Source organism: Trachypithecus francoisi, unplaced genomic scaffold, assembly GCF_009764315.1.
Source record: "Trachypithecus francoisi isolate TF-2019V2 unplaced genomic scaffold, Tfra_2.0 Lachesis_group15, whole genome shotgun sequence".
Classification (NCBI taxonomy): domain Eukaryota; kingdom Metazoa; phylum Chordata; class Mammalia; order Primates; family Cercopithecidae; genus Trachypithecus; species Trachypithecus francoisi.
In genome coordinates, this window is record NW_022681460.1 from 103,108,722 (window position 1) to 103,133,852 (window position 25,131).

General features: G+C 46.3%; 1 protein-coding gene and 1 long non-coding RNA gene across 2 annotated transcripts in view; one reads left to right on the forward strand and one right to left on the reverse strand.

Moving 5' to 3' along the window:
- Positions 1 to 8,830, reverse strand: part of LOC117097952 — a 41,584-nt gene extending 32,754 nt beyond the window's left edge. The window contains exon 1 of the long non-coding RNA XR_004443108.1: positions 8,691 to 8,830. This is a non-coding gene — a long non-coding RNA (uncharacterized LOC117097952). The remainder of the gene's footprint in view (positions 1 to 8,690) is intronic.
- Positions 8,831 to 8,848: 18 nt separating this feature from the next.
- On the forward strand, positions 8,849 to 24,010 carry RSL1D1 (ribosomal L1 domain containing 1). The gene is made up of 9 exons (XM_033236494.1): positions 8,849 to 9,020; positions 10,101 to 10,240; positions 13,370 to 13,508; positions 14,326 to 14,474; positions 14,565 to 14,666; positions 19,330 to 19,423; positions 19,543 to 19,668; positions 21,341 to 21,628; positions 23,193 to 24,010. The coding sequence occupies exons 1-9, from the start codon at positions 8,916 to 8,918 to the stop codon at positions 23,511 to 23,513; spliced, it is 1,464 nt and encodes a 487-aa protein (XP_033092385.1). The 5' UTR covers positions 8,849 to 8,915; the 3' UTR covers positions 23,514 to 24,010.
- The last annotated feature ends 1,121 nt before the right edge of the window (positions 24,011 to 25,131 follow it).

The window sequence follows — 25,131 nt, forward strand, 5'->3', positions numbered from 1 at the left end:
TTTTCTGAGACAGGGGTCTCACTATGTTGTCCAGACTGAACTTCAACTCCCAGGCTCAAGCAATCCTCCTGCTTCAGCCTCCGGAGTAGTTAAGACAACAGGCACACACCACTGAGCCTGGCTTTAAAAAATTTTTCTTTCTTCAATAATAAATTAACCTTGGCTTACTATAACTTTTATACTTTATAAACTTTTACATTTTGAAGTTTTTGACTCCTTCGTAGTAACATTTTGCTTAAAACACACATACATTGTTCAGCTGCTCAAAAATGTTTTTCTTTATATACTTATTCTGTAAGCTTTTCTCTATTTTTGACATTTTTTATTGTTTTTCCTTTTTTTTTTTTTTTTTTAACTGAGACAGAGTCTCGTTCTATCGCCCAGGCTGGAGTGCAGTGGTGCGATCTCGGTTCACTGCAACCTCCACCTCCCGGGTTCAAGTGATTCTCCTGCCTTAGCCTCCCAAATAGCTGGGACTACAGGTGCGTGCCACCAAACCTAGCTAATTTTTTTTTTTTTTTTTTTTGTATTTTTAGTAGAGACAGGGTTTCACCATGTTAGCCAGGATGGTCTCAATCTCCTGACCTCATGATCCGCCCACCTCGGCCTCCCAAAGTGCTGGGATTACAGGCGTGAGCCACCATGCCTGGCCTTTTTTTTGTTTTTAAACTTTTGTTGTTTTTTAGACAGAGTCTTGCTCTGTCACACAGGCTGGAGTGCGATGGGGCGATCTCGGCTTGCTGCAACCTCTGCCTCCTGGGTTCAAGTGATTCTCCTGCCATAGCCTCCTCAGTAGCTGGGATTATAGGCACCCACCATCACTCCTGGCTAAGTTTTGTAATTTTAGTAGAGAGAGGGTTTCATCATGTTGGCCAGGTTGGTCTCAGAACTCCTGACCTTGGGTGATCTGCCCACCTCAGCCTCCCAAAGTGCTGGGATTACAGGTATGAGCCACCGTATCTGGCCCTTTTAAAACGTTTTTATTAAAAATGAAAGGCCGGGCACAGTGGCTCACGCCTGTAATCCCAGCGCTTTGGGAGGCGGAGGTGGGCGGATCACAAGGCTAGGAGATTGAGACCATCCTGGCTAACACGGTGAAACCCTGTCTCTACTAAAAGTACAAAAAATTAGCCAGGCGTGGTGGCATGCTCCTGTAGTCCCAGCTACTCAGGAGGCCGAAACGGGGGAATCGCTTGAACCTGGAAGGTGGAGGTTGTAGTGAGCCAATATCGCGCTATTACACTCCAGCCTGAGCCACAGAGCAAGACTCTGTCTCAAAAAAAAATAGAAAAATAAAAAAATAAAAAAACAGGCTGGGCACAGTGGCTCACACCTGTAATCCCAGCACTTCGGAAGGTCGAGGTGGTAGGATCTCTTGAGCCCAGGAGTTTGAGACCAGCCTGGGCAACAGAGAGCAACCTTGTCTCTACTTAAAAAAAGAAAGAAAGAAAGAAAGAAAGTTAAAATAAAATAAAAAGAAGACACAAACACACACCTAGGTCTATGACTACACAGAGTCAGGATCATCAATATCAACTGTCTTCCACTTCCACATCTTACCCGTCCCACTAGAAGGTGTTCAAGGACACTGACACATGCAGTTGTCATCTCCTATGATAACTAACAATGCCTTCTTCTGGAATATCTCCTGAAGGACCTGTCTGAGGCTGTTCTACAGTTAACTTTTTTTTTTTTTTAATAAGTAGAAGAGATATACTCTAAAATAACTATAAAAAGTACAGTATAGGCCAGGCGTGGTGGTTCACGCCAGTAATCCTAGCACTTTGGGAGGTCGAGGCAGGCAGATCACCTGAGGCAAAGAGTTCAAGACCAGCCTGGCCAACAAGGCGAAACTTTGTCTCTATTAAAAATACAAAAATTAGCAGGGTACGGTGGCGGATGCCTGTAATCCCAGCTACTCGGGAGGCTGAGGCAGGAGAATCGCTTGAACCCAGGAGGTGGAAGTTCCAGTGAGCTGATATCATGCCACTGCACTCCAGCTTGGGTGACACAGTGAGACCGTCTCAAAAAAAAAAAAAAAGTACAGTATAGCAGGGCATGGTGGCTCATCCCTGTAATCTCATGCCCAACACTTCAGGAGGCAGGAGGACCACTTGAGCTCAGGAGTTCAAGAACAGCCTGGGCAATGTAATAAGGTCCCATCTATAAAAAAAAAAAGGCACAGTATAGTACACACATAAACCAGTAACATAGTTGCTTATTATTATCAAGTAATTCTGTACTGTACATAACTATATTTGCCATACTTGGGGGCAGTACAGTAGGCTTGTTTACACCAACATCACCACAAACATGTGAGGAATGCTCTGACATTATTATGGCTATTACATCACTAGGCGACAGGAATTTTTCAGCTCCATTATGATCTTACGTGACCATGTATGTGGGTCTGTTGTTGAAAGAAACATCACTATGTGGTACATGACTCTATTGAAAAGGAATCTCATGTTTTCCCTCTAAATCTGCTGCTCCTCCTTTCTTCCCCAGTTCTATTAATACCACCCATTTGCCCAGTTTTTCAGGCTCTCAGAATTTGGAATTAATCTAAACTTCTCTCCTTCTATCTCCAAGCTCAGGTCAAGCAGTGCAGGTACCCTGCCCTCACTATCACCCTACCATCAGATCTTGATACCTAAAAAACCACAATAGTGGCCGGTGGTGGCTCAAGCCTGTAATCCCAGCACTTTGGGAGGCCGAGATGGGCGGATCACGAGGTCAGGAGATCAAGACCATCCTGGCTAACACGGTGAAACCCTGTCTCTACTAAAAAAAATACAAAAAACTAGCCGGGCGAGGTGGCAGGTGCCTGTAGTCCCAGCTACTCGGGAGGCCGAGTCAGGAGAATGTCATAAATCCGGGAGGCGGAGCTTGCAGTGAGGTGAGATCCGGCCACTGCACTCCAGCCTGGGTGACAGAGCGAGACTCCGTCTCAAAAAAAAAAAAAAGAAAAAAAAAAACCACAATAGTTTCCCATATTCATCTCCTTAAGCCCTGTCTCAGGCCATTCTAATGCATTGCTCATTCTAAAGAAATACTACTTATGTCATTTATAGTAAATAAATAAGGATAAATAGTGAAGATACCATTTATAGTTTTCCTACCATTAATTGGCTCTCTCCTACCCTCTCAGAGCTTATGGTCAAACAGGGGAGAGCCAATTATAGTAGGAAAACCATAAATATCTTGGGGTAAGAGGACAGGATTATCTAAGCTACAATTCTCCAGAAGTAATCTGAAGCAGAAATTAGAAGGATGAGTTAATAAATGTGGGGATGGGATATGGAGGTACAAGGCGATAGTGTTCCAGGAAGAAGTGATAGTACGTTGGAAGGTATGAAGAAAAGTAGAAACTGCAGAGTTGAAACTAGGACTTAAAGATCGAAGGATTGAGTGGCAGGGTATGAAGTTAGGAAGATAAAAAGAAAGGGACCAGATGAAGAGTACCTACTCTGTTGAGAATGACCATGTGACTTACGTTTTAAAAATTTTTACTTACTTATTTTTTTAGACAGGGTCTCACTCTGTCACCCAAGCTGGAGTACAGCAGCACAATCACAGCTAACTGCAGCTTTGAATTCCTAAGCTCAAGCAATCCTACCTTGGCCTCCCAAAGTGCTAGGATTACAGGCATGAGTCACCATGCCCGGTCCATATGATTTACCTTTCAAACTGGAACACTATTTTCTTGGACAAATACTAAACTACATAGGACACCAGACAAGAGATGCAAACTGTGATACATACAAGGCAAATTAAGGAATATACCTCATTCCAATGACAATAATCCAATGAAGGTGATTCAGCATAGTTTGATATGATTAGATTTGAATTTTAATAAGATCACGTCATCTGAAGGGTAGAGAATGGACTGTAAGATGCAAAATTGGGCTGGAAGTGATGGCTCACACCTGTAATCCCAACACTCTGGGAGGCCTAGGTGGGAGGATCACTTGAGTCCAGGAGTTCGAGACCAGCCTGGGTAACATAGGGAGAATCCCACCTCTACAAAAAAGTTAAAAAATTAGGCAGACGTGGTGGCACACACCTGTAATTTCAGCTACTTGAGAGTCTGAGGTGGGACGATCACTTGAGTCCAGGAGGTTGAGGCTGCAATGAGCTGTGATCACCCCACTACACCCCAGCCTGCGTGACAGAGTGAGACCTTGTCCCAGAACTAAAATAAATAAAAACAAAAGATGCAAAACTGGAGGTGTAATCTAAGTAATCTAGGCAAAAAACAAAAAACAAATACATGATAATGTCCTCTACCACCATGTGGCAGGAACTAAAAGAACTGGATACATGCAAGAGACATTTAAAAAGAATAAACAAGGGCCCAGTGCAGTGGTTCATGCCTGTAATCCCAGCACTTTGGAAGGCAAAGGCAGGAGATTCACTTGAGGTCAGGAGTTCATGACCAGACTGGCCAACATGGTGAAATCTCGTCATTACTAAAACTACAGAACTTAGCTGGGCATGGTGGCACACACTTGTAATCTCACTTACTCGGGAGGCTGAGGCAGGAGAATCACTTGAATCCAGGAGGTGGAGGCTGCAGTGAGATGAGATTGCGCCACTGCACTCCAGCCTGGGCTACCGCGCAAGATTCCGTCTCGAAAAAAAAGAATAAGAAGACTTTGTTATTGACTATGTTTGGGGGATGAGAAGGAAAGAGTTAAGAATAACTCCCCTATTTGGCTTGGTGGTACCAATGATGGACACAGAAAACACACGAGGGGCCAGGAGCGGTGGCTCACACTTGTAATCCCAGCATTTGGGAGCCCGAGGCGGGTGGGTCACTTGAGGTCAGGGGCTCGAGACTAGCCTGGCCAGCATGGAGAAACCCCATCTCTACTAAAAACACAAAAATTCGCCAGGCACCATGGCGCATGCCTGTAATCTCAGCTACTCAGGAGGTTGAGGCATGAGAATCGCTTGAACCTGGGAGGGAGAGGTTGCAGTGAGCTGAGACTGTGCCACTGCACTCCAGCCTGAGCGACAGAGCAAGATTCCATCTCAAAACAAAAACAAATAAAAAAACCACACACACATACAAGAAGAGGAGCAGGTTTGAGAAGATGATGATTCATGATGGGACTTGCCGAGGATGAGGTCCTGATACGACTTTTAAGTGAAGACAGGTGAATATGTCAATGAGTCTGAAGACAGGAAGTCTACTAATCTGCACTAGTTATCTACTGATGGTAACAAATTACCCCAATTTAGTGCCTTAAAAGAACACACATTTATGATATCACAGTTTTTATGGGTCAGGAATCTGGGAGCAGCCTAGCTGAGTGGTTCTGGCTCAGGGCCTCTTGAGTTTGCAGTCATCTCAAGGTTGGACCAAAGGAGGATCCACTTCCAAGCTCACTCGTGTCGCTGCCCAAGTGTCCTCACAACATGGCAGCTGGCTTCCCTTTCTCTAGGGCTGCCTTACAAGTAATGAGGGAGGGAGTAAATGAGAGAGGGAAACAGGGAGAGAAAGAACATCAAAGATGAAACTAGTCTTTTTTTTTTTTTTTTTTTTTTTTTTTTTTTTTTTGAGACGGAGTCTCGCGCTGTCACCCAGGCTGGAGTGCTGTGGCCGGATCTCAGCTCACTGCAAGCTCCGCCTCCCGGGTTCACGCCATTCTCCTGCCTCAGCCTCCCGAGTAGCTGGGACTACAGGCGCCGCCACCTCGCCCGGCTAGTTTTTTGTAGTTTTTAGTAGAGACGGGGTTTCACCGTGTTAGTCAGGATGGTCTCGATCTCCTGACCTCGTGATCCGCCCGTCTCGGCCTCCCAAAGTGCTAGGATTACAGGCTTGAGCCACCGCGCCCGGCCGAAACTAGTCTTTTTATAACCTAATCTCAGAAGTGACATATTATCACTTCTGCCATATTCTGTTTGACACAAGCAAGCCACTAAGTCCAGTCTACACTCAAGAGGGAAACGAAGCCTCATTAGCTGAGAAGACAGTTATCAAAGAATGCGTAGATAGGACAGATCTTTAAAACCACAGTATCACAACCAGATTATTAACTTACCTAACGCATAAATCATCACTACCTTTTCTTCTCTACTGCCAGTTCAAAAACCTTTTATCTTTACAATTTCTCCAAAGTGAGTATAAACCCTCAGGTTGATAATGAATGCATTCCTTTACCTACTTTCCAAACTGCATCTCCCATTCCTCCCCTCTGCACATTCCTGCTCTAGCTACATACTGCTTCCAAACACTTCCATACTCTTTCACCAGCATTCACACTGTTTCCATGGCCTACAAACATGCTTCTCAAACTTAAGTTCAGGTGAAAGAACATCTGACAGTCTCCATACTCTTAATACTACTACAAAACACTACTACAAAACATGGATCCACAAAGCCCAGTGTAACAATTCATTACACTGTGCTAAAAGGAAACCACTCTTACACTAGATTCTAGAATACACAAAGGGAAGCAGGTGCCAATGATTTCAGAACATTTTTTCTATATGTTGATTAAACACAAGGCTATTGTTAGAGATTAGCAGAACATCCTTTCATGGAAGGAACATCTTCTGAAAGCAATTGAGGGAAAGCCTCTTACTCTCATTCCTCCATCTCTTAAAACTTTACATGACTAGTTGTAAAAAGTCTGAAACCATCCTGAAGGCGCCTAAATAAGTTCCTAAATAAACTGTAGTGTTGCTGCATGATGGGACGCCATAGAGCCGTTTAAAAAGATGAGGAAGAGCTTTGTGTACTGACTTGGAACAATCTCCAAGGTACATTAAGAAGAAAAAGCAAAGTGCGGAACAATGGGTATACCAGGCTACTGTATGTGTTTTTCTAAAACGTAAGTTTGGCCAGGTTCAGTGGTTCATGCATGCAACCCCAGCACTTTGGAAGGCTGAGGTGGGAGGATCCCTTGAAGCCAGGAGTTCGAGACCAGCCTGGGCAACATGGTGAGACCTCTCCCTGTCCTCACCTCTACAAAAAAACTTAAAAGATATCAGGACATGGTGACCAGAACCTTTAGTCCTACCTACTCGGGAAGCTGAAGCTGGAGGATCTCTTGAACCCAGGAGTTCCAAACTGCAGTTAAGCTATAGTCACGCTACTACACTCCAGCCTGAGTGACAGAGCAAGTCTCCGTTTCTTAAAAAAAAAAAAAAAAAAAAAAAAAAAATGGCTGGGCACAGTGGCTCACTCCTGCAATCCCAGCACTTTCGGAGGCCAAGGCGAGTGGATCACCTGAGGTCAGGAGTTCGAGACCAGCCTGGCCAACATGGACAAACCCCGTCTCTACTAAAAATACAAAATTAGCCAGGCGTGATCGGCGTGATGGTGCACGCCTGTAATCTCAGCTACTGGGGAGGCTGAGGCAGGAGAATAGCTTGAACCGCGAGGCGGAGGTTGCGGTGGGCTGAGATCTGCCATTGAACTCCAGCCTAGGCAACAAGAGTGAAACTCCGTCTGGAAAAAAAAAAAAGGTAGCCGGGCGTGGTGGTGGCGCGCGCCTGTAGTTCCAGCTACTCGGGAGGCTGAGACAAGAGAACTGTTTGAATCCAAAATGGGGAGATTGCAGTGAGACGAGATCACTGCACTCCAGCCTGGGCGACAGTGAGACTGTTACAAAAAAAAAAAAAAGGAAAAAAGAAATTAATTAAACCCATCCAAAAAGAGAAAGGAGAAGTATCTCCTAAACATGCCTAGAACATCTCTGGAAGGTTCCAGGAGACACTGGTAAGGGTACCTCTGGGGAGGTGGGTGGAGTGGGAGGAAGACATTACCAAGCAATCCTGCTCTGCCTAAGGGCCGCGTGTGGCCCTGGAGGCCAGGTTTTGAATACAGCCCAACAGAAATTCGTAAACTTTCTTAAAGCATTATGAGATTTTTAAAATATTTTTTTAAGCTTATCAGCTATCATTAGTGTTAATGTATTTTCTATGTGGGCCCAGACAATTCTTCTTCCACTGTGGCCCATGGAAGCCAAAAGATTGGACTCCCCTGTTCTAAGGTATTCCATTTGTCAGTTATCCAGCCTCCGCTCTTACTTGCTGCTTTGTTTAGCGACAAGGTCTCGCTCTACTGCCTACGCTGGAGTGCAGCGGCGCGGATCAGAACTCACTGAGCCTCGAATTCCTGGGCTCAAGATCCTCCATCCTCCACCTCCCAAGTAGCTGGTACTACTGGCGCGCACCACCACGCCAGCTAATCTTTATATTTTTTGGAGAGATGGGGTCTCGTATACTGCACGGGCTGCTCTCCAACTCCTGGAATCCCTCGCCTCGGCCTCCCAAAGCGCTAGGATTCCAGGCGCCAGCCACGCGCACGGGCAGCCACGCTTTTTTGTATAGGATCTTACCTCCCGCCTCTCTGCGAGACCAGAAGCTAAGAGATTGGCTCAGACTCATCTTTCGGTCCCTCACGCTGCTTAACGACGCGCCGGGTGGCTCCCGCGCCTTATATTTCATGGACTCCTCACCAGCCTGGGGTTGGCATCGCCTAAAGTCAAACGGCAGGTGGGCAGCAGAGCCACGATTCCGCTCTCTGCCCACGCCACGCGCGGCCTTCCCGGAGGCGGGGACCGTGGAGTGTGGGGGACCCCATTGGGCCTCCTGACGGGACTCTTCTCCCGCCTCAAGGTGCTTTCTTGATTTCTATCGTGTAAGATTGAGGGGATACCCAAGCTACTAGTCACACCTCATGGAAAGCGGAAGAAGAGCGGAAGAGCAGGTGCCTCCTCAAGGAACGGACTCTGACACCACTCACCGCCCGTAAGTCCGAAACCCTACGCTCGCCCGGAAATGACGCACAGAGGCACTGTTCCCGCCCCCTTGCTTCCGGGTCCGGGGCTCGCTCGCGCGTGCGCAGCAGAAGCCAGCCGCGGGGTTTCACACGCGCGTCTTCACGAGGTGAAACCAAGATGGAGGACTTGGCCTCCGCGCCGCCGTCTTCTTCAGCCGCGACTGCAACCTCCGCCTCAACTCCAGGGACCCCGACAGCACGGAAGCAGCTGGACAAAGAGCAAGTGAGTGGTTTCTGGGGAGGGTGGCTTGGAGGCGGGGTGGCGGTGACCTCGTGAGGCGCAGGGTGCCGGAACCCGAGTGCATGCTCGGCGCACTTCCCGGTGGCTGTGGGACGGTCGCTTGCGGGCCGTGTACCTCAACTGTCTCCCCCCTTTAAACACCTGGGTGGGCGCCTGCTTTCCCCGGTCCTGCGGCCTGGCGCTCTTGAATTGGGTTGCAAGCGTACCGTGGAGCTAGACGAGATCGACCTGGCGACCTGGCTTAGCTTCCCTGTCGTTAGCCGTTGACCGAGTCGTTTAGTTTTGCAGGTCTGCTACCCGTATTTAAAATGGGTCCTTCCACTCCCCGCTATCCAGGATCGGGAGAAGTAATGCGTGTAAAGCGCTTTGGCCAGGGGCCTGGCACGTGGTGAGAAGGTACTCAGTAGACCGGGCGCGGTGGCTCACGCCTGTAACCCCAGCATTTTGAGAGGCCGAGGGGGTAGATCACCTGAGATCAGGAGTTCGAGACCAGCCTGGCCAACATGGTGAAACCCCGTCTTTACTAAAAATACAAAAACTAGCTGGGGGTGGTGGCGGGCGCCTGTAATCCCAGCTACTCGGGAGGCTGAGGCAGGAGAATTACTGGAACCTGAGAGACGGGGGTTTCAGTGAGCCGAGATCCTGCCATTTCCTTCCAGCTCGGGCGACAACAGCGAGACTCTGTCTCAAAAAAAAAAACGAGAGTGCTCAGTAAATGCTAAATGGATGTCGCTTTGCGCTTTTCGTGGGATTACTGCTTTCATCGTTGACGGCAGGAGAGGCACGTTTTCCTCTGGCCCTATCTCTTAAGTAGAAGAGGCGTCCTGCAGACAGTGCTGGAAGTGGATACTTAGGCGTGTTTGATGGATTCTTAGATTTTTCTGAATATAAATTGCAACATCCTCATGGATACGGTTATGGAGGTTACCCCTTGTAATTGAAGTTGGAAGGGAAAAATAGGTGTGAGAAGGGACAAATGCTAAATTAGATTGAGAACATTTCACTTACTTGTGTAAGTTATTGTGAGAACATTTCACTTATTTGTCAATCTTCACTTTGCAGGTTAGAAAGGCAGTGGATGCGCTCTTGACACATTGCAAGTCCAGGAAAAACAATTACGGGTTGCTTTTGAATGAGAGTGAAAATTTATTTTTAATGGTGGTATTATGGAAAATTCCAAGTAAAGAACTGAGAGTCAGATTGTAAGTTGTGATTTTCTACCTTTGCTGTTTTTATCTGCTTGTTCATTCTTTGTAACTCGAACAATTCCATCGTAGTTTCTAATGGAAACTTTGCAAACTTATAATAAAAATCTGACATGAAGTAAAACAATTATGTCTGAAAGAACCATAGAGGTTTGGCGTGGTGGCTCACACCTCTAATCCCAGCACTTTGGGAGGCCAAGGTGGGCGGATCGCCTGAGATCAGGAGTTCAAGACCAGCCTGGCCAACATGGTAAAACCCCGTCTCTCCAAAAATACAAAAATTAGCTGGACATGATGGTGGGTGCCTGTAATCTCAGCTACTGGGGAGGCTGAGGCAGGAGAGTTGCTTGAACCTGGGAGGCGGAGATCACAGCGAGCGGACATCTCTCCATTGCACTCCAGCCTAGGCAACAGAGCAAGACTCGTCTCAAAAAAATAAAAATAAAAGAACTGTAGGAATTCAGATGTGCTAAAATTTTCTAGAAATTTCACCAGTTTTTGGCCAGGCGCAGTGGCTCACGCCTGTAATCCTAGCACTTTGGGAGGCTGAGGCGGGCAGATTATAAGGTCAGGAGATCGAGACCATCCTGGCTAACACGGTGAAACCCAGTCTCTACTAAAAAAAAAAAAAACACACACACACACACATAGACACACAAAAATTAGCCGGCCATGGTGACGGGCGCCTGTAGTCCCAGCTACTCCGGGAGGCTGAGGCAGGAGAATGGCGTGAACCTGGGAAGCAGAGCTTGCAGTGAACTTAGATCTGGCCACTGCACTCTAGTCTGGATGACAGAGCAAGACTCTGTCTCAAAAAAAAAAAAATTTCACCAGTTTTCTTAGAGCTTGGTGAACAGCTAACGTAATCAGATCTGTTGAATTGAAAACCTGGTGTTTGAAAGAATAAAGGTGGAATAAGTTAAACAGCTTCTATTTCTTTTAATTTTTATTAGAAACCGTTATCTTTCCATGTCAAGCAAAAATTCTTTGGGGCTACAATTTATTCCTTTGTACAGAGACTACTAAAAACTCCAGTGAAATCCTTTCTATGAAAAAATCCATGGTGATTATACAAAATGCTTCAGAACATAGGTTGTAAGCATAAGAAATGAGTTAAACCCTCTTATTTTATTTTCTGTAAGATGTGGCATAATTGTGTTTGCTAGTCCCTCTTGGTTTATTCCATGTTTTTGGTTTCGATTCTTTTATCTCTCTCTCTCTTTTTTTTTTTTTTTTTTTTAGAGACAGGGTTTTGTGCTGTTGCCTAACTGGAGTGCAGTAGTGAGATCTGTGTTCACTGCAACGTCGACCTCCCTGAGGTGACTCAAGTGATCCTCCCACCTCAACCTCCCAAGTAGCTGGGACTATAGGTGTATGCCACCATGCCCAGCTAATTTTGAAATTTTTTGTAGAGATGACGGAGATGAGGTTTCACTGTGTTCTCCAGGCTGATCTCGAACTCAGGCTCAAGCAGTCCTCCCTCTCAGTCTCCCAAAGTGTTGAGCTTGCAAGCTTTAGCCACCGTGCCCGGCCTGTTTCAATTTTTTTTTTTCTTTTTGAGACGGAGTCTCACCCTGTCGCCCAAGCTGGGGTGCAGTGGCCGAATCTCAGTTCACTGCAAGGTTCGCCTCCCGGGTTCATGCCATTCTCCTGCCTCAGCCTCCCGAGTAGCTGGGACTACAGGCGCCCGCCACCTCGCCCAGCTAGTTTTTTGTATTTTTTAGTAGAGACGGGGTTTCACCTTGTTAGCCAGGATGGCCTCGATATCCTGACCTTGAGATCCGCCCATCTCGGCCTCCCAAAGTGTTGGGATTACAGGCTTGAGCCACCGCGCCCGGCCTGTTTCACTTCTTAAAAGTTATGTTGTGCTGGGCACAGTGTCTCATCACTGTAATCCCAGCACTTCGGGAGGTAAGGTAGGTGGATCACTTGAGGCCTGGGAGTTTGAGATCAGCCTGACCAACATGGCGAAACCCCATCTCTACTAAAAATACAAAAATTAGCCAGACGTGATGGTGGGCATCTGTAATCCCAGCTGCTTGGGAGGCTGAAGCACAAGAATCATTTGAACCCAGAAGGCAGAGGTTGCAGAGACTCCAGCCTGGGCAACAGTGAGACTCCCATCTCAAAAAAAAAAAAAAGGTTGGCCGAGCTATAATCTCAGCAATTTGGGAGAGTGAGGCAGGTGAATTGAGTGAGCCCACAAATTCAAGACCAGTGTAGGCTATGCAGCGAAACCCTGTCTCTGCAAAAAATACAAAAGTTAGCTGGGCCTACACCCAACTGGTATGCACCTGGAGTCTCAACTGTGCTGGAGGCTGTCGTGAGCTATGGTCACACCACTGCACTCCGGCCTTGCCGACTGAGCAAAACCCTGTCTCAAAAAAAAGAAAAGAAGAAAGAGTTATTCTGTTTATGGAGTTAAGAGTTTTAGAGAAGGTAAAATTCTGAACCAGGCCTGTCCTGATTAAGCTAGGTTATTATAGCACATTAGAGTACGTGTGCACATACTGCAACAGATATATAATAATAATTACATATGCAAGAATTTGGATGTCTTTGAGTATATTTTAATTCTTGCTATATCCCAAGTGTTAATTGATATTTGGGCCTGTGTGTATCTGTGATTTATTTGCCATTGAAAGTGAGTTTTGTTTTTTGTTTTGGTTTTTGCTTTTTGAGACGGAATTTGCCTCTTGTTACCGAGGCTGGAGTCCAGTGGTGCCATCTTGGCTCACTGCAACCTCCACCTCCCGGGTTCAAGCGATTCTCCTGCCTCATATTCTCAAGTTGCTGGGATTACAGGCGCCCACCACCGCCCCTGGCTAATTTTTTTCCACTTTCAGTAGAAACTTGGTTTCACCATGTTGGCCGGCTGGTCTCGAACTCCTGACCTCAGGTGATGCATACGCCTTGGCCTCCTAAAGTGCTGGGATTACAGGCTTGAGCCACTACTACTGGCCATAAAATGTATTTTTAAATGTTGTTTTTGGTGCAATATTTGCTTAACTAGCATGACTAAAGGTTATTTAAATGACACTAAGTTTATTGTGTATTCTATGTGATACAAACATGCATAATGTGTGTAATAATGCTTTCCTCGGTTTCTTTTCACATATTTTGTAGGACCTTGCCTCATAGCATTCGATCAGATTCAGAAGATATCTGTTTATTTACGAAGGACGAACCGAATTCAACTCCTGAAAAGACAGAACAGTTTTATAGAAAGCTTTTAAACAAGCATGGAATTAAAACCATTTCTCAGGTAGGAAGCCTGGTTAATATTTTCAGGAGGATTTAATTCAGTCAAAATGATGTCACAAATACATTGCTATATTTCCTAGTATTTTTCTTCTGCTTTTCTCTTTTTAATTTAATTTGTGGTGGCATGTACATCAGTAGCTTTTGTATCTTGCAAATTATAAAAGAGGTGGCTCGTGTCATTCCTCTGTACTTCCACAGCATCTTGTTTTTCTCTGATTTGCTGTTTTGTAGTTGGTGTACTTGTCTTTATTACCCGTTGGATCTAAGGTATCTAAGTTTTTTTGTTTGTTTGTTTGGAGTCTCACTCTGTTGCCCAGGCTGGAATGCAATGGCAGGACCTTGGCTCACTGCAACCTCTACCTCCTGGGTTCAAGCTATTCTCCTGCCTCAGCCGCTCGAATAGCTGGAATTACAGGCACTCGCCATCATGCCTGGCTAATTTTTATATTTTTGTAGAGACGAGGTTTCAATATGTTGGCCAGGCTGGTCTTGAACTCCTGACCTCTGGTGATCCCCCCCATCTCGGCCTCCCAAAGTGCTGGTGTTAACAGGCGTGAGCACATACAGCGACATATATAGAACAATATATATATGTTGCCAACCTGTATCTAAGTTTCTTTAGCTGGGGCCTTTTCTCATTTGTGTCAGTGTCTCCAGCATGTAGCATAGTGCCTGGCATGTTTTAGGCACTCATGTGTTCATTAAAGTATAAGAGGCATGGCTCTAGGACATTTTTTAATCCAAATACAAATTGTTGCCTAAGTATTTCTTGTTTAGATTCCTAACTTTTTGTTTTTATTCTTCTCTATACTTCCTAGATTATCTCCCTCCAAACTCTAAAGAAGGAATATAAATCCTATGAAGCCAAGCTCCGCCTTCTGAGCAGTTTTGACTTCTTCATTACTGATGCCAGAATTAGGCGGCTCTTACCCTCACTCATTGGGAGACATTTCTATCAAAGAAAGAAGTAAGTTTCTTAGTAATGACGGGACTTTAGCAGCGTGAAGTTTCTAGGTGTGTAAGCATTGTGTTCTGAATGCCCGTGTGTTTTTTATAGAGTTCCAGTATCTGTAAACCTTCTGTCCAAGAATTTATCAAGAGAGATCAATGACTGTGTAGGTGGAACGGTCTTAAACATTTCTAAAAGCGGTTCTTGCAGGTAGGTAAAAGGCATTCATGTGTGCCTCCTTTAATCTTGTATTTGACAATGATTTTATATACTTTTTGAAAAGATTTTGTTAATGGCTCCAGATCCTTTTTTAAAACTAAAATCTGTTCCTCAGAAGTGATCAGTTCTCAGGTCAGGTGCAGTGGCTTATGCCTGTAATCCCAGTACTTTGGGAGGCCGAGGCAGGAGGATCACTTGAGCCCAGGAGTTCAAGTCCAGCTTGGGCAACATAGTGAGACCCCCTTCCCCACTTACAGAAAAATCAAGAACATTAGCCAGGTGTAGTGCTGCATCCATGTGCTCCCAGCTACACGGGAGGCTGAGGCAGGAAGATCACTTGAGCCCACGAGGTCAAGACTGCAGTGAGGCATGTTCTTGTCACTGTCCTCCAGCCTAAATGACAGAGCAAGAGTGTCTTTAAATGAAAAAAGAAAAAAATGTTTAGTACAGTAGGCACTACAGTAGGCACTACTTGTATGTAGCTATTGAGCACTTGAAATGTGGCTACTGTGTCAGGAACTGAATTTTAAATTTAAAATAGGCACATGTGGCTAGTGGCTGATGGTCACTGCGTTGAACAGGGCAGCTCCAGATACTAAGGAAAGCAAAGAGAGTAAGATGAATGCTTGGAGAACATGACTAGCTCTGGGCTTTCAGCTTGTCCTCTATTTATCGTGCTACTGCACTCTGGTGCAATCACAGTTCACTGCAACCTCCAACTCCTTGGCTCAAGCAATCCTCCCACCTCAGCCTCTTGAGTAGCTGGGACTACAGGCACAAGCCACCATACCTGGCTAATTTTTCAATGTTTTGTAGAGGCAGGGTCTCACTATGTTGCCCCATCTGGACTTAAACCCCTGGACAAAACTGGTCCTCCCGTCCTGGCCTCCCAAAGTGTTGAGATTATAGACGTGAGCCACCACGCCTGGCCTCAAATTGTCCTTTAAAAGCATCATATTACCCCTTAAAGTGAAGATCCACCTCATTCTTGGTTCAACTTTCTATTAAATGAATTCAGCATTTATCCTGTTCATCCGCCTGTTTGGTGTCTGTGTTGTTGTATTGGTTTAACCTTACTCAGGATACTCAGCTAGGCGGAGCCCCCATACCTAGTCTTATCTACTGGAACAGATGTTTTAGGTCAGTGATTGCTTCTGACCTCTGGCTGAGCAGAGGATGTGGCTCAGGCTCTTTTATTAGGCTGAGAAATGGGTTAAGTTTGTATTCTTGGCAGTGTACCAGCTTGGGGGTAGGGCAGGTTTTAAATGTATTGAAAATACATTTTATGAAGTCCTCCACCTTGCTGACTGCGGTGTGGAGCTGCCAGTAGGACAGAGCTGTAGGCCACCGCTCTTCCACCCAGACATTCCCCAGGTTCCATGCATACCCAGTGGTCACACTCGGCAGAAAACACAGATTTCTGGCCTCTGCTCACCAGGAATGCCTGACCCCAGCAGAGTGTCTCCAGGTAGAGCAGAGCAGGGTGCGGATGGGCAGGACAGGTGGTCTCTGGCGTTGTCTTCTGCGTGCCTCTGGGAAGCCCTTAAATCAGGTGTAATGAAGTAGCTGAGAAGAGTTAGCCACGGGGCTTGCACCCTTGTCCCTTTGGTTAAAGGCGGATGTCAAAGCAGTGGCTCATGGAACTGGTTGGCCAGAAGTCAGGCCGTGTTTATGGGCCCCATGAGTATCTGGGAGGAGGAGATGGCACCAGGAAGGCAGGTAAAGGAGCAGCAGTCTCCTGCCACTGGGGATCTTCCAAGGCAAAAGCAACAGCTTAAAGAAAGTTGCAGACAACTGAGAAAAAAAGAAATCATTCTTTCATTTCCTCTCTTACCTTTCCCCAGCATAGTAATTTATTTTCCTCTTCCACTTCTGTTCCTCTCCCTTCTTACCCCCTCACCATCATTCTGTCTGGGATGCTCAGGTGTGCTTCCAGGCAGGTGGTAACAAGCACAGGGAATGGGCAGTACCCAGTCTTTGGCTGAAGAGAGAGAGGAGCAACAGCCTGTCTCATCCTCATTCCGCAGACACTGTGCCGACAGTGAGCCTTCCTTCTGGCCCCAGCGCGGAGCCCTCCAGGCTTCTCACTGGGCTTCTGCCTGCACTCTGTTTCACCTGAAGGGGTGATCTTGATTGTAGCTGAAAGACACTGTTCCACCAGGGACAACGACTGTTTATTCTTGAACATGGCAGCTGGGTGGAGCAGTAGAACTATAGAGAGAGCAGGTGACGCTCCTGGAGGTAGCTCCCCTTAGAACAGCTTGAAGGCAGACTCAACAACATGGGTTTGTCTAAGATAAAGGTAGAACCTGCTCTGCCCCTGCCTCCCAATGCTGCTTAGCGTCACAGCCAGGTGCTACCAGCTCTTTAATCACCCCCTCAGCTGGGTATGGTGGCTCACGCCTGTAATCCCAGCACTTTGGGAGACTGAGGTGGGTGGATCACTGGAGGTCAGGTGTTCAAGACCAGCCTGGCCAACACGGTGAAACCCCATCCCTACTAAAAATATACAAATTAGGCTGTGCGCAGTAGTTCAAGCCTGTAGTCCCAACACTTTGAGAGGCCAAGGCAGGTAGATCACCTGAGGTCAGGAGTTTGAGACCAGCCTGACCAACATGGAGAAACCCCGTCTCTACTTTAAAAAAAAAAAAAATATTGGCCGGGCACGGTGGCTCAAGCCTGTAATCCCAGCACTTTGGGAGGCCGAGACTGGCGGATCACGAGGTCAGGAGATCGAGACCATCCTGGCTAACACGGTGAAACCCCGTCTCTACTAAAAAATACAAAAAAAAAAAAAACTAGCCGGACGACGTGGCGGGCGCCTGTAGCCCCAGCTACTCGGGAGGCTGAGGCAGGAGAATGGCGGGAACCCGGGAGGCGGAGCTTGCAGTGAGCTGAGATCCGGCCACTGCACTCCAGCCTGGGTGGCAGAGCGAGACTCCGTCTCAAAAAAAAAAAAAAAAAAAATACAAAAAATTAGCCGGGCGTGGTGGCACATGCCTGTAATCCCAGCTACTCGGGAGGCTAAGGCAGGAGAATCACTTGAACTCAGGAGGTGGAGGTTGTGGTGAGCCAAGATCACACCATTGCACTCTAGCCTAGGCAACAAGAGCGAAACTCCATCTCAAAAAAAGAAAAAAAATTAGCTGTGCGTGGTGATGTGTGCCTGTAATCTCAGCTACTAGGGAGGCTGAGGCAGGAGGATTGCTTGAACCCAGGAGGCGAAGGTTGTAGTGGGCCGAGATCACGTCACTGCACTTCAGCCTGGGCGACAGAGCAAGACTCCATCTCAAAAAAAAAAAATCACCCCCTCATGATGTGACATTTTACTTTAGGTAGAAGGAATTTCTAGTACATGAAAGATGATAATCTTCCTTTAAAATACATTTAGGCCAGGCATGGTGGCTCATGCCTGTAATCCCAGCACTTTGGGAGGCCAAGGCAGGAGGATCACTTGAGCCCAGGAGTTCAAGAGCAGCCTGGTGGATCACTTGAGCTCAGGAGTGAGAACCCATCTCTACAAAAAATACAAAAATCCAGGCCGGGCGCGGTGGCTCAAGCCTGTAATCCCAGGACTTTGGGAGGCCGAGACGGGCGGATCACGAGGTCAGGAGATCGAGACCATCCTGGCTAACACGGTGAAACCCCGTCTCTACTAAAAAATACAAAAAACTAGCCGGGCGAGGTGGCGGGCGCTTGTAGTCCCAGGTACTTGGGAGGCTGAGGCAGGAGAATGGCGGGAACCCCGGAGGCGGAGCTTGCAGTGAGCCGAGATCTGGCCACTGCACTCCAGCCTGGGCGACAGAGCGAGACTCCATCTCAAAAAAATAAAATAAAATAAAAAATACAAAAATCCACTGGGCTGCATGTAGTCCCAGCCACTCCGGTTAAGCACAGTACGTTGATTGTGCCACTGCACGTCAGCCTGGGCAACAAGAAAACACTGTCTCAAAAATGAAATAAAATATATTTAGAACCTAAAGATTTTAATGGGTTTTTGTTGTTGTTGTTGTTTTTCAGACTGTTTTGCTCTGTTACCCAGGCTGGAGTGTAGTTGCCGGATCTGGGCTCAATGTAGCCTTGAGCTCCTGGGCTCAGGTGATTTTCCTTTTTTTTTTGAGACGGAGTCTTGCTCTGTCACCCGGGCTGGAGTGCAGTGGCCGGATCTCAGCTCACTGCAAGCTCCGCCTCCCGGGTTCACGCCATTCTCCTGCCTCAGCCTCCCGCGTAGCTGGGACTACAGGCGCCCGCCACCTCGCCCGGCTAGTTTTTTGTATTTTTAGTAGAGACGGGGTTTCACTGTGTTAGCCAGGATGGTCTTGATCTCCTGACCTCGTGATCCGCCCGTCTCGGCCTCCCAAAGTGCTGGGATTACAGGCTTGAGCCACCGCGCCCGGCCGCTCAGGTGATTTTTCTGCCTTAGCATCCTGAGTAACTGGGATTACAGGCATGTACCACCATGCCCAGTTAATTTTTGTTAGTGTGGTAGAGACAGGATTTTGCCATGTTGCCCAGGCTTAATGTTTCTACCTTTTTAAAAGAAAAAAAAGAAAGAAAACTTGAGAGTTACGTATTTATATTTTTCATATACCTGTCTGGTTTATTTTGAAAAAAGGTTTTTTAAAATCTTGTCTAATACTCTTTTAAATTTCAGTGCTATACGTATCGGTCACATTGGAATGCAAATTGAGCACATCATTGAAAACATTGTTGCTGTCACCAAAGGACTTTCAGAAAAATTACCAGAGGTACAGTATTGCAGGCGCATCAATTGATTGTTCATTTAAAAGAAACAAAGTATATGTAGATGATTGTTCATTTAAAAGAAAACTATATGTAGACGATGTTACTCTTTTCTTTGTTTCAGAAGTGGGAGAGCGTGAAACTCCTGTTTGTGAAAACTGATAAATCGGCTGCCCTTCCCATCTTTTCCTCATTTGTCAGCAATTGGGATGAAGCCACCAAAAGATCTATGCTTAATAAGCGGAAAAAAGTTAGTAGAATTTTAAATACTTATAGAATGAATAATGAAGGGTGTAAACTCAGTCCCTAGGAGAGAGAAGTAGAGCATCATCCCTGCCTGACTCTCCAGTTGTCGGCTTCTGGTTTTCTGGTGGTTGTGCTTTTGTCACTTGACATGAAGTAGCTGATACTAGTATCAGTAATGCAGGTTAAGATAGAAATATCTTGTATTTATTGATAAATTGGGAGTGTTTTTAACTTTTGTTAGATCCAGTGCTTGCTGGTTTTGTTTAGAGAGACAGTGTCTCACTCTGTTCCCCAGGCCGGAGCCCAGTGATGCAATCAAGGCTTACTGAAGCCTTGACCTCCGGGGCTCAGACAATCCTGTGTCAGCCTTCCGAGTAGCTGGGGCTGCAGGCATGCTCCACCACGCCCAGCTAATTTTTAAATTTTTTTTTTTTTTGTACAGACATGGTCTCCCTGTTTCTCAGGCTGATCTTGAATTCTTGTGCTCAGGCGACCTGCCTGCCTTGGCCTCCCAAAGTGCTGGGATTACAGGCACGTGCTACTATGCCTGGCCTGGATTAACTGGCTTTTGAGGGGGCCTCAGTTAAGTTCTTACCACATATTTCCAGTCGTTGATAACTTCACCATACGTCTAAAGACCAAAACGCTTAAAACATTGAAATAAATGTGAGCTATATATACATTTGAAACAGTAATAAAAGGGATTGACATAATTATTTACCCAGTTATTCCCATCCAGGGTTGTAGGTGGCTGGAGTTTAATCCTGACAGCTCAGGGAAAAGAGTGACAGGCAAGAGCCACCCCTAGAAAAGGCGCTGTTTGATCACAGTACAAACTCGTACACCTACATTCATGGTGACTGGGCCTAGGGATGATTTCAACACACCAGTTCACGTGATGTGCACGCACATGGGTGTGGGAGATTATGCTCACAGATACCTCCTGAGCTTGGTTTGTAGGTTTTCAGTATTACTTGTACTCTAGCAAAAGAAGCTTTTGGAAGGAAAGAAAATTTTTTGCTATTTGTTAGACTGATCTAGTGTTTCTCTCTTTGGCCATGTTAATTGTGTCCAATGAATTTTTAATTTTGTTTTTGAGACAGTTTTGCTCTGTTGCCCAGGCTGGAGTGTAGTGGCATGATCTCAGCGCACTACAACCCCTGCCTTCCAAGTTCAGATGATTCTCTGTGCCTCACCCTCCTGAGTAGTTGGGACTACAGGCACGCATCACCATGCCCAGCTAATTTTTGTGTTTTTAATAGAGATGGGGTTTCACCATGTTGGCCAGGCTGATCTCGAAGTCCTGACCTCAAGTGATCCTCCTGCCTCAGCCTCCCTGAGTGCTGTGATTACAGGCATGAGCCACCGCGCCCAGCTGAGGAGTATTCTTTACACTCTCTAAACCATACTGTGTTTCACAAAAGTCTCTTAACTATGTGCTTTAGATAGTCAGATTCTGAAATGCCGGTATATAATTTACTGCATAAAATGCATGTTTGGCTGTGAATCAAAAACTGCGGTTGAGGTTCCAGTGCTGGTTAAGGAGTTTGTTATCTGTACAGATCAAGGTCCATACAGGGGCTTATGGATAATCAAAACTGCAAGTGGTAAATCTATGCCATTTGTTAACCAACAGAACTGTTCCTGCTAAAATGTTTGTGTGGTGTTTTTGGTAGGAGGCAAGGAGAAAACGAAGAGAGAGAAATTTTGAAAAACAAAAGGAGAGGAAAAAGAAGAGGCAGGCTAGGAAGTCTGCATCAGTTCTTAGTAAAGATGATGTGGCACCTGAAAGTGGTGATACTACAGTGAAGAAACCTGAATCGAGGAAGGAACAGACCCCAGAGCACGGGAAGAAAAAACGTGGCAGAGGAAAAGCCCAAGTTAAAGCAACAGATGAATCCGAAGATGAAATTCCACAGCTGGTACCAATAGGAAAGACGACTCCAGCTAATGAAAATGTAGAGGTATTGTTTTAATATTTACTATTCGTAATGGATTGGTTCAGTGGCTACTGTGTCAGGCAGGTACTGTGCTGATGAAAAATACTAGAGTGAACCCAAAGAACAAGGAAAGTGATTATCATATCATGATTTATTGTACTTTTTTTCTTTTCTTTTCTTTTCTTTTTTTGAGATGGAATCTTGCTGTATTGCCCAGACTGGTCTTATGCTCCTGGGGTCAAAACAGTCTTCCCACCTCGGCCTGCCACAGTGCTGGGATTACAAGTGTGAGTCACCACACCTAGCCCCAACCAGTTGGCTTTTTTTTTTTTTGCTTTAGTTTTTTTTGAAGATGGAGCCTCAATCTGTCACCCAGGCTGGAGTGCAGTGGTGAGATCTCAGCTCACTGCAACCTCTGCCTCCCTGGTTCAGGCAATTCTCCTTCCTCAGCCTCCCAAGTAGCTGGGAGTATAGGCGTACACCACCACGCCCAGCTAATTTTTGTGTTGTTAGTAGAGATGGGGTTTTGCCACATTGGCTAGGCTTGTCTCAAACTCCTGGCCTCAAGTGATCCGCCCGCCTCAGCCTCCCAAAGTGCTGGGATTACAGGCATGAACCACCGCACCCAGCCACCAGTTGGCTTTTACACAGAGAATTTGGGAACCCCTGCCGTAATACACCACGTGCCAGGGATGTGTAGCTACAGTTGGAGGACTCAGGATTTGCTCCCATGTGTATCTGCTGTGCTTCCAGGAGTCCCTCTCCTCAGTCGTAGGGAAAGGTGGTTTTCCTCTGACTGGACCAGGAAGACCTCTGGGTCTTCACAATTCTTTTTTTTTTTTTTTTTTGAGACAAGATCTCACTTTGTTGCCCAGGCTGGAGTGCAGTGGCACGATCTCGGCTCACAGCAGCCTCCACCTTTCAGGCCCAAGCAATTCTCATGCCTCAACCTCTTGAGTAGCTGGGATCACAGGTATGTGCCACCGTGCCCGGCTACTTTTTGTATTTTTTGTAGACATGGGGTTTCACCATGTTGACCAGGCTGCTCTTGAACTCTTGGTCTGAAGTGATCCACCTGCCTCAGCCTCCCATGGTGCTGGGATTACAGACATGAGCCACTGCAGCTATCCCTCATTCTTAATAGTGAAATACAGCTTATCTCTGTCATACTGAGGTGTACCTTTTGGGGGTTAACTAATAAAAACAGTACCTTGGCCATGCGCTGAAAAAGAGTAACTTGGCCGGGCACAGTGGCTCACGCCTGTAATCATAGCACTTTGGGAGGCCAAGGCAGGTGGATCACCTTAGGTCAGGCGTTCGAGACCAACCTGGCCAACATAGTGAAACCCTGTTTCTACTAAAAATTTAAAAAGTGAGCCGGACGTGATGGCACGTGCCTGTAATCCCAGCTACTCGGGCGGTGGAGGTTGCAGTGAGCTGAGATTGTGCCATTGCACTCGAGCATGGGCAGCAAGAGCGAAACTCTGTCTCAAAAATAATACATAAAAATAAAAACAGTAACTCCTGGAGTTAGAGTGTCAGGTTTCATGGCTTTTTCTGTATTAAACTTTCTTTTTTTTTCCCCTAGATTCAAAAACATGCCACAGGAAAGAAGTCTCCAACCAAGAGTCCTAATCCCAGTACACCTCGTGGGAAGAAAAGAAAGACCTTGCCAGCATCTGAGACCCCAAAAGCTGCAGAGACCCCAGGGAAAGGCCCAGGGAAGAAGCGAAAGATCAAAGAAGAGGCGGTGAAGGAAACAAATCCTTCACTGGGGAAAAAAGATGCGAGACAGACTCCGAAAAAGCCAGGGGCCAAGTTCTTCGCCATTCTTAGCAAATCTGCGAGAAAAGCTTCCCACACCCCCAAGAAATGGCCCAAAAAACCCAAAGTACCCCAGTCGACCTAGTCAGTGATTTCGCCGGAAGGAAACTTCAGTGCTGCCTCCAGAGCTTTTTAGAAATACTCAGATCTTGACCCCCTTTGTAAGCTTCTGCAAGCGTCAGGCCTGGACTTCAAGATTTTTTAAAACCTCCATAAGTAGTCCAGGCGTGGTGGCTCACGCCTGTAATCCCAGCACTTCAGGAGGTCGAGGCGGGTGGATCATAAGTTCAAGAGATTGAGACCATCCTGGCCAACATGGTGAAACCCTGTCTCTATTAAAAATACCAAAATTAATTGGGCGTGGTGGGGAGCGCCTGTAATCCCAGCTGCTAGGGAGGCTCAGGCAGGAGAATTGCCTGATCCTGGGAGGCAGAGGTTGCAGTGAGCCGAGATTGAGCCACTGCACTCCAGCCTGATGACAGAACGAGACTCCATCTCAAAAATAAATAAATAAAAATAATAAACCTCCATAAGTAATTCTGACATATGTTCCTGGGTATAATAATATATTTTTAAATTGTCCTTCTGTGTGTTTGCTAATGTAATAGAGGAAAAATAGAGTGCTTCTCTTTGGTTGTTCAGCACTTCGGGAAGCCAAGGTGGGAGGATTGCTTGAGCTCAGGAGTTTAGGACTATCCTGGGCAACTTGGTGAAACCCCATCTCTTAAAAAAAAAAAAAAAATAGTGTGGCATGGTGGCGTGCACCTGTGCTCCCAGGCTGAGGTGGAAGGATCAAGGGAGCACAAGAGGTTGAGGCTGCAGTGAGCCACCATCACCCCACTGTGCTCCAGCTTGGGTGACAGTGTGAGATTCTGTCTCAGAAAAAAAAAAAGTATAACGTTGCTTTGCTTCTGAGTAGACACTGTTGGCTTTCCAAATCACGTGGGTCTGACTGGAGGTCTATGATGTGACCCATCACATTCATTTGTGGTCATCCCCAAAGTGGGCCAGTGAGGGCCTCGCTGTATGAGAATACAGCTACGGAATTCAGGAGAAGCATGAGTTTCTTGGCTCTCATGCTGAGTTTGTTGGTCTAAGCTTATGAGTCACTGGATTAGCATCCATATGGGAAGGGAAATTAACATGGAGTCATTTATACAGGCACTGAATTGAATCCTACCTCCTGGAGGCAAGAACGTGATTTATCTTCCGTAAGCCTTCCCCTCTTCCTCGTTATTCCTCAGTCCATATGGACTTGCTTACGTATGACAACTCCAAGGAAACTTGGAAGAGTAGACTGCTGAAGTTTCCACAATTGTCAAGTATATTCTGAGGCGGTAAACTTTTTAGGTACTTGGCCTTTCACTGGTTGTGAATTGGTATGCATCTGTAGTAGTAAGTTACAGATTCACTGCAGTGCAGGAATGTGCTTGCATGCAAAAGACTGAACTGCTTTCAAAGATCATGTCATCTGTAACCCTGTTGGAGTGATCAGACCCAACACCAGGTCGTGGGGGTGACGAAGTCTGGCGGAGTCCAAGGATTGAGAAAAAGTTTGAGAGAGAGAAGTGGGACCGGGGACCATCGCCATCGTGGAGGCTGCGAAGGCCCTGAGCACTGGGAGCCCACGCTATTTATTGGTAATCCAACAAAGAAACAGGTGGTGAGAATGTGGAGGTCGAAAGGGCGCGTTGCATTAAGCA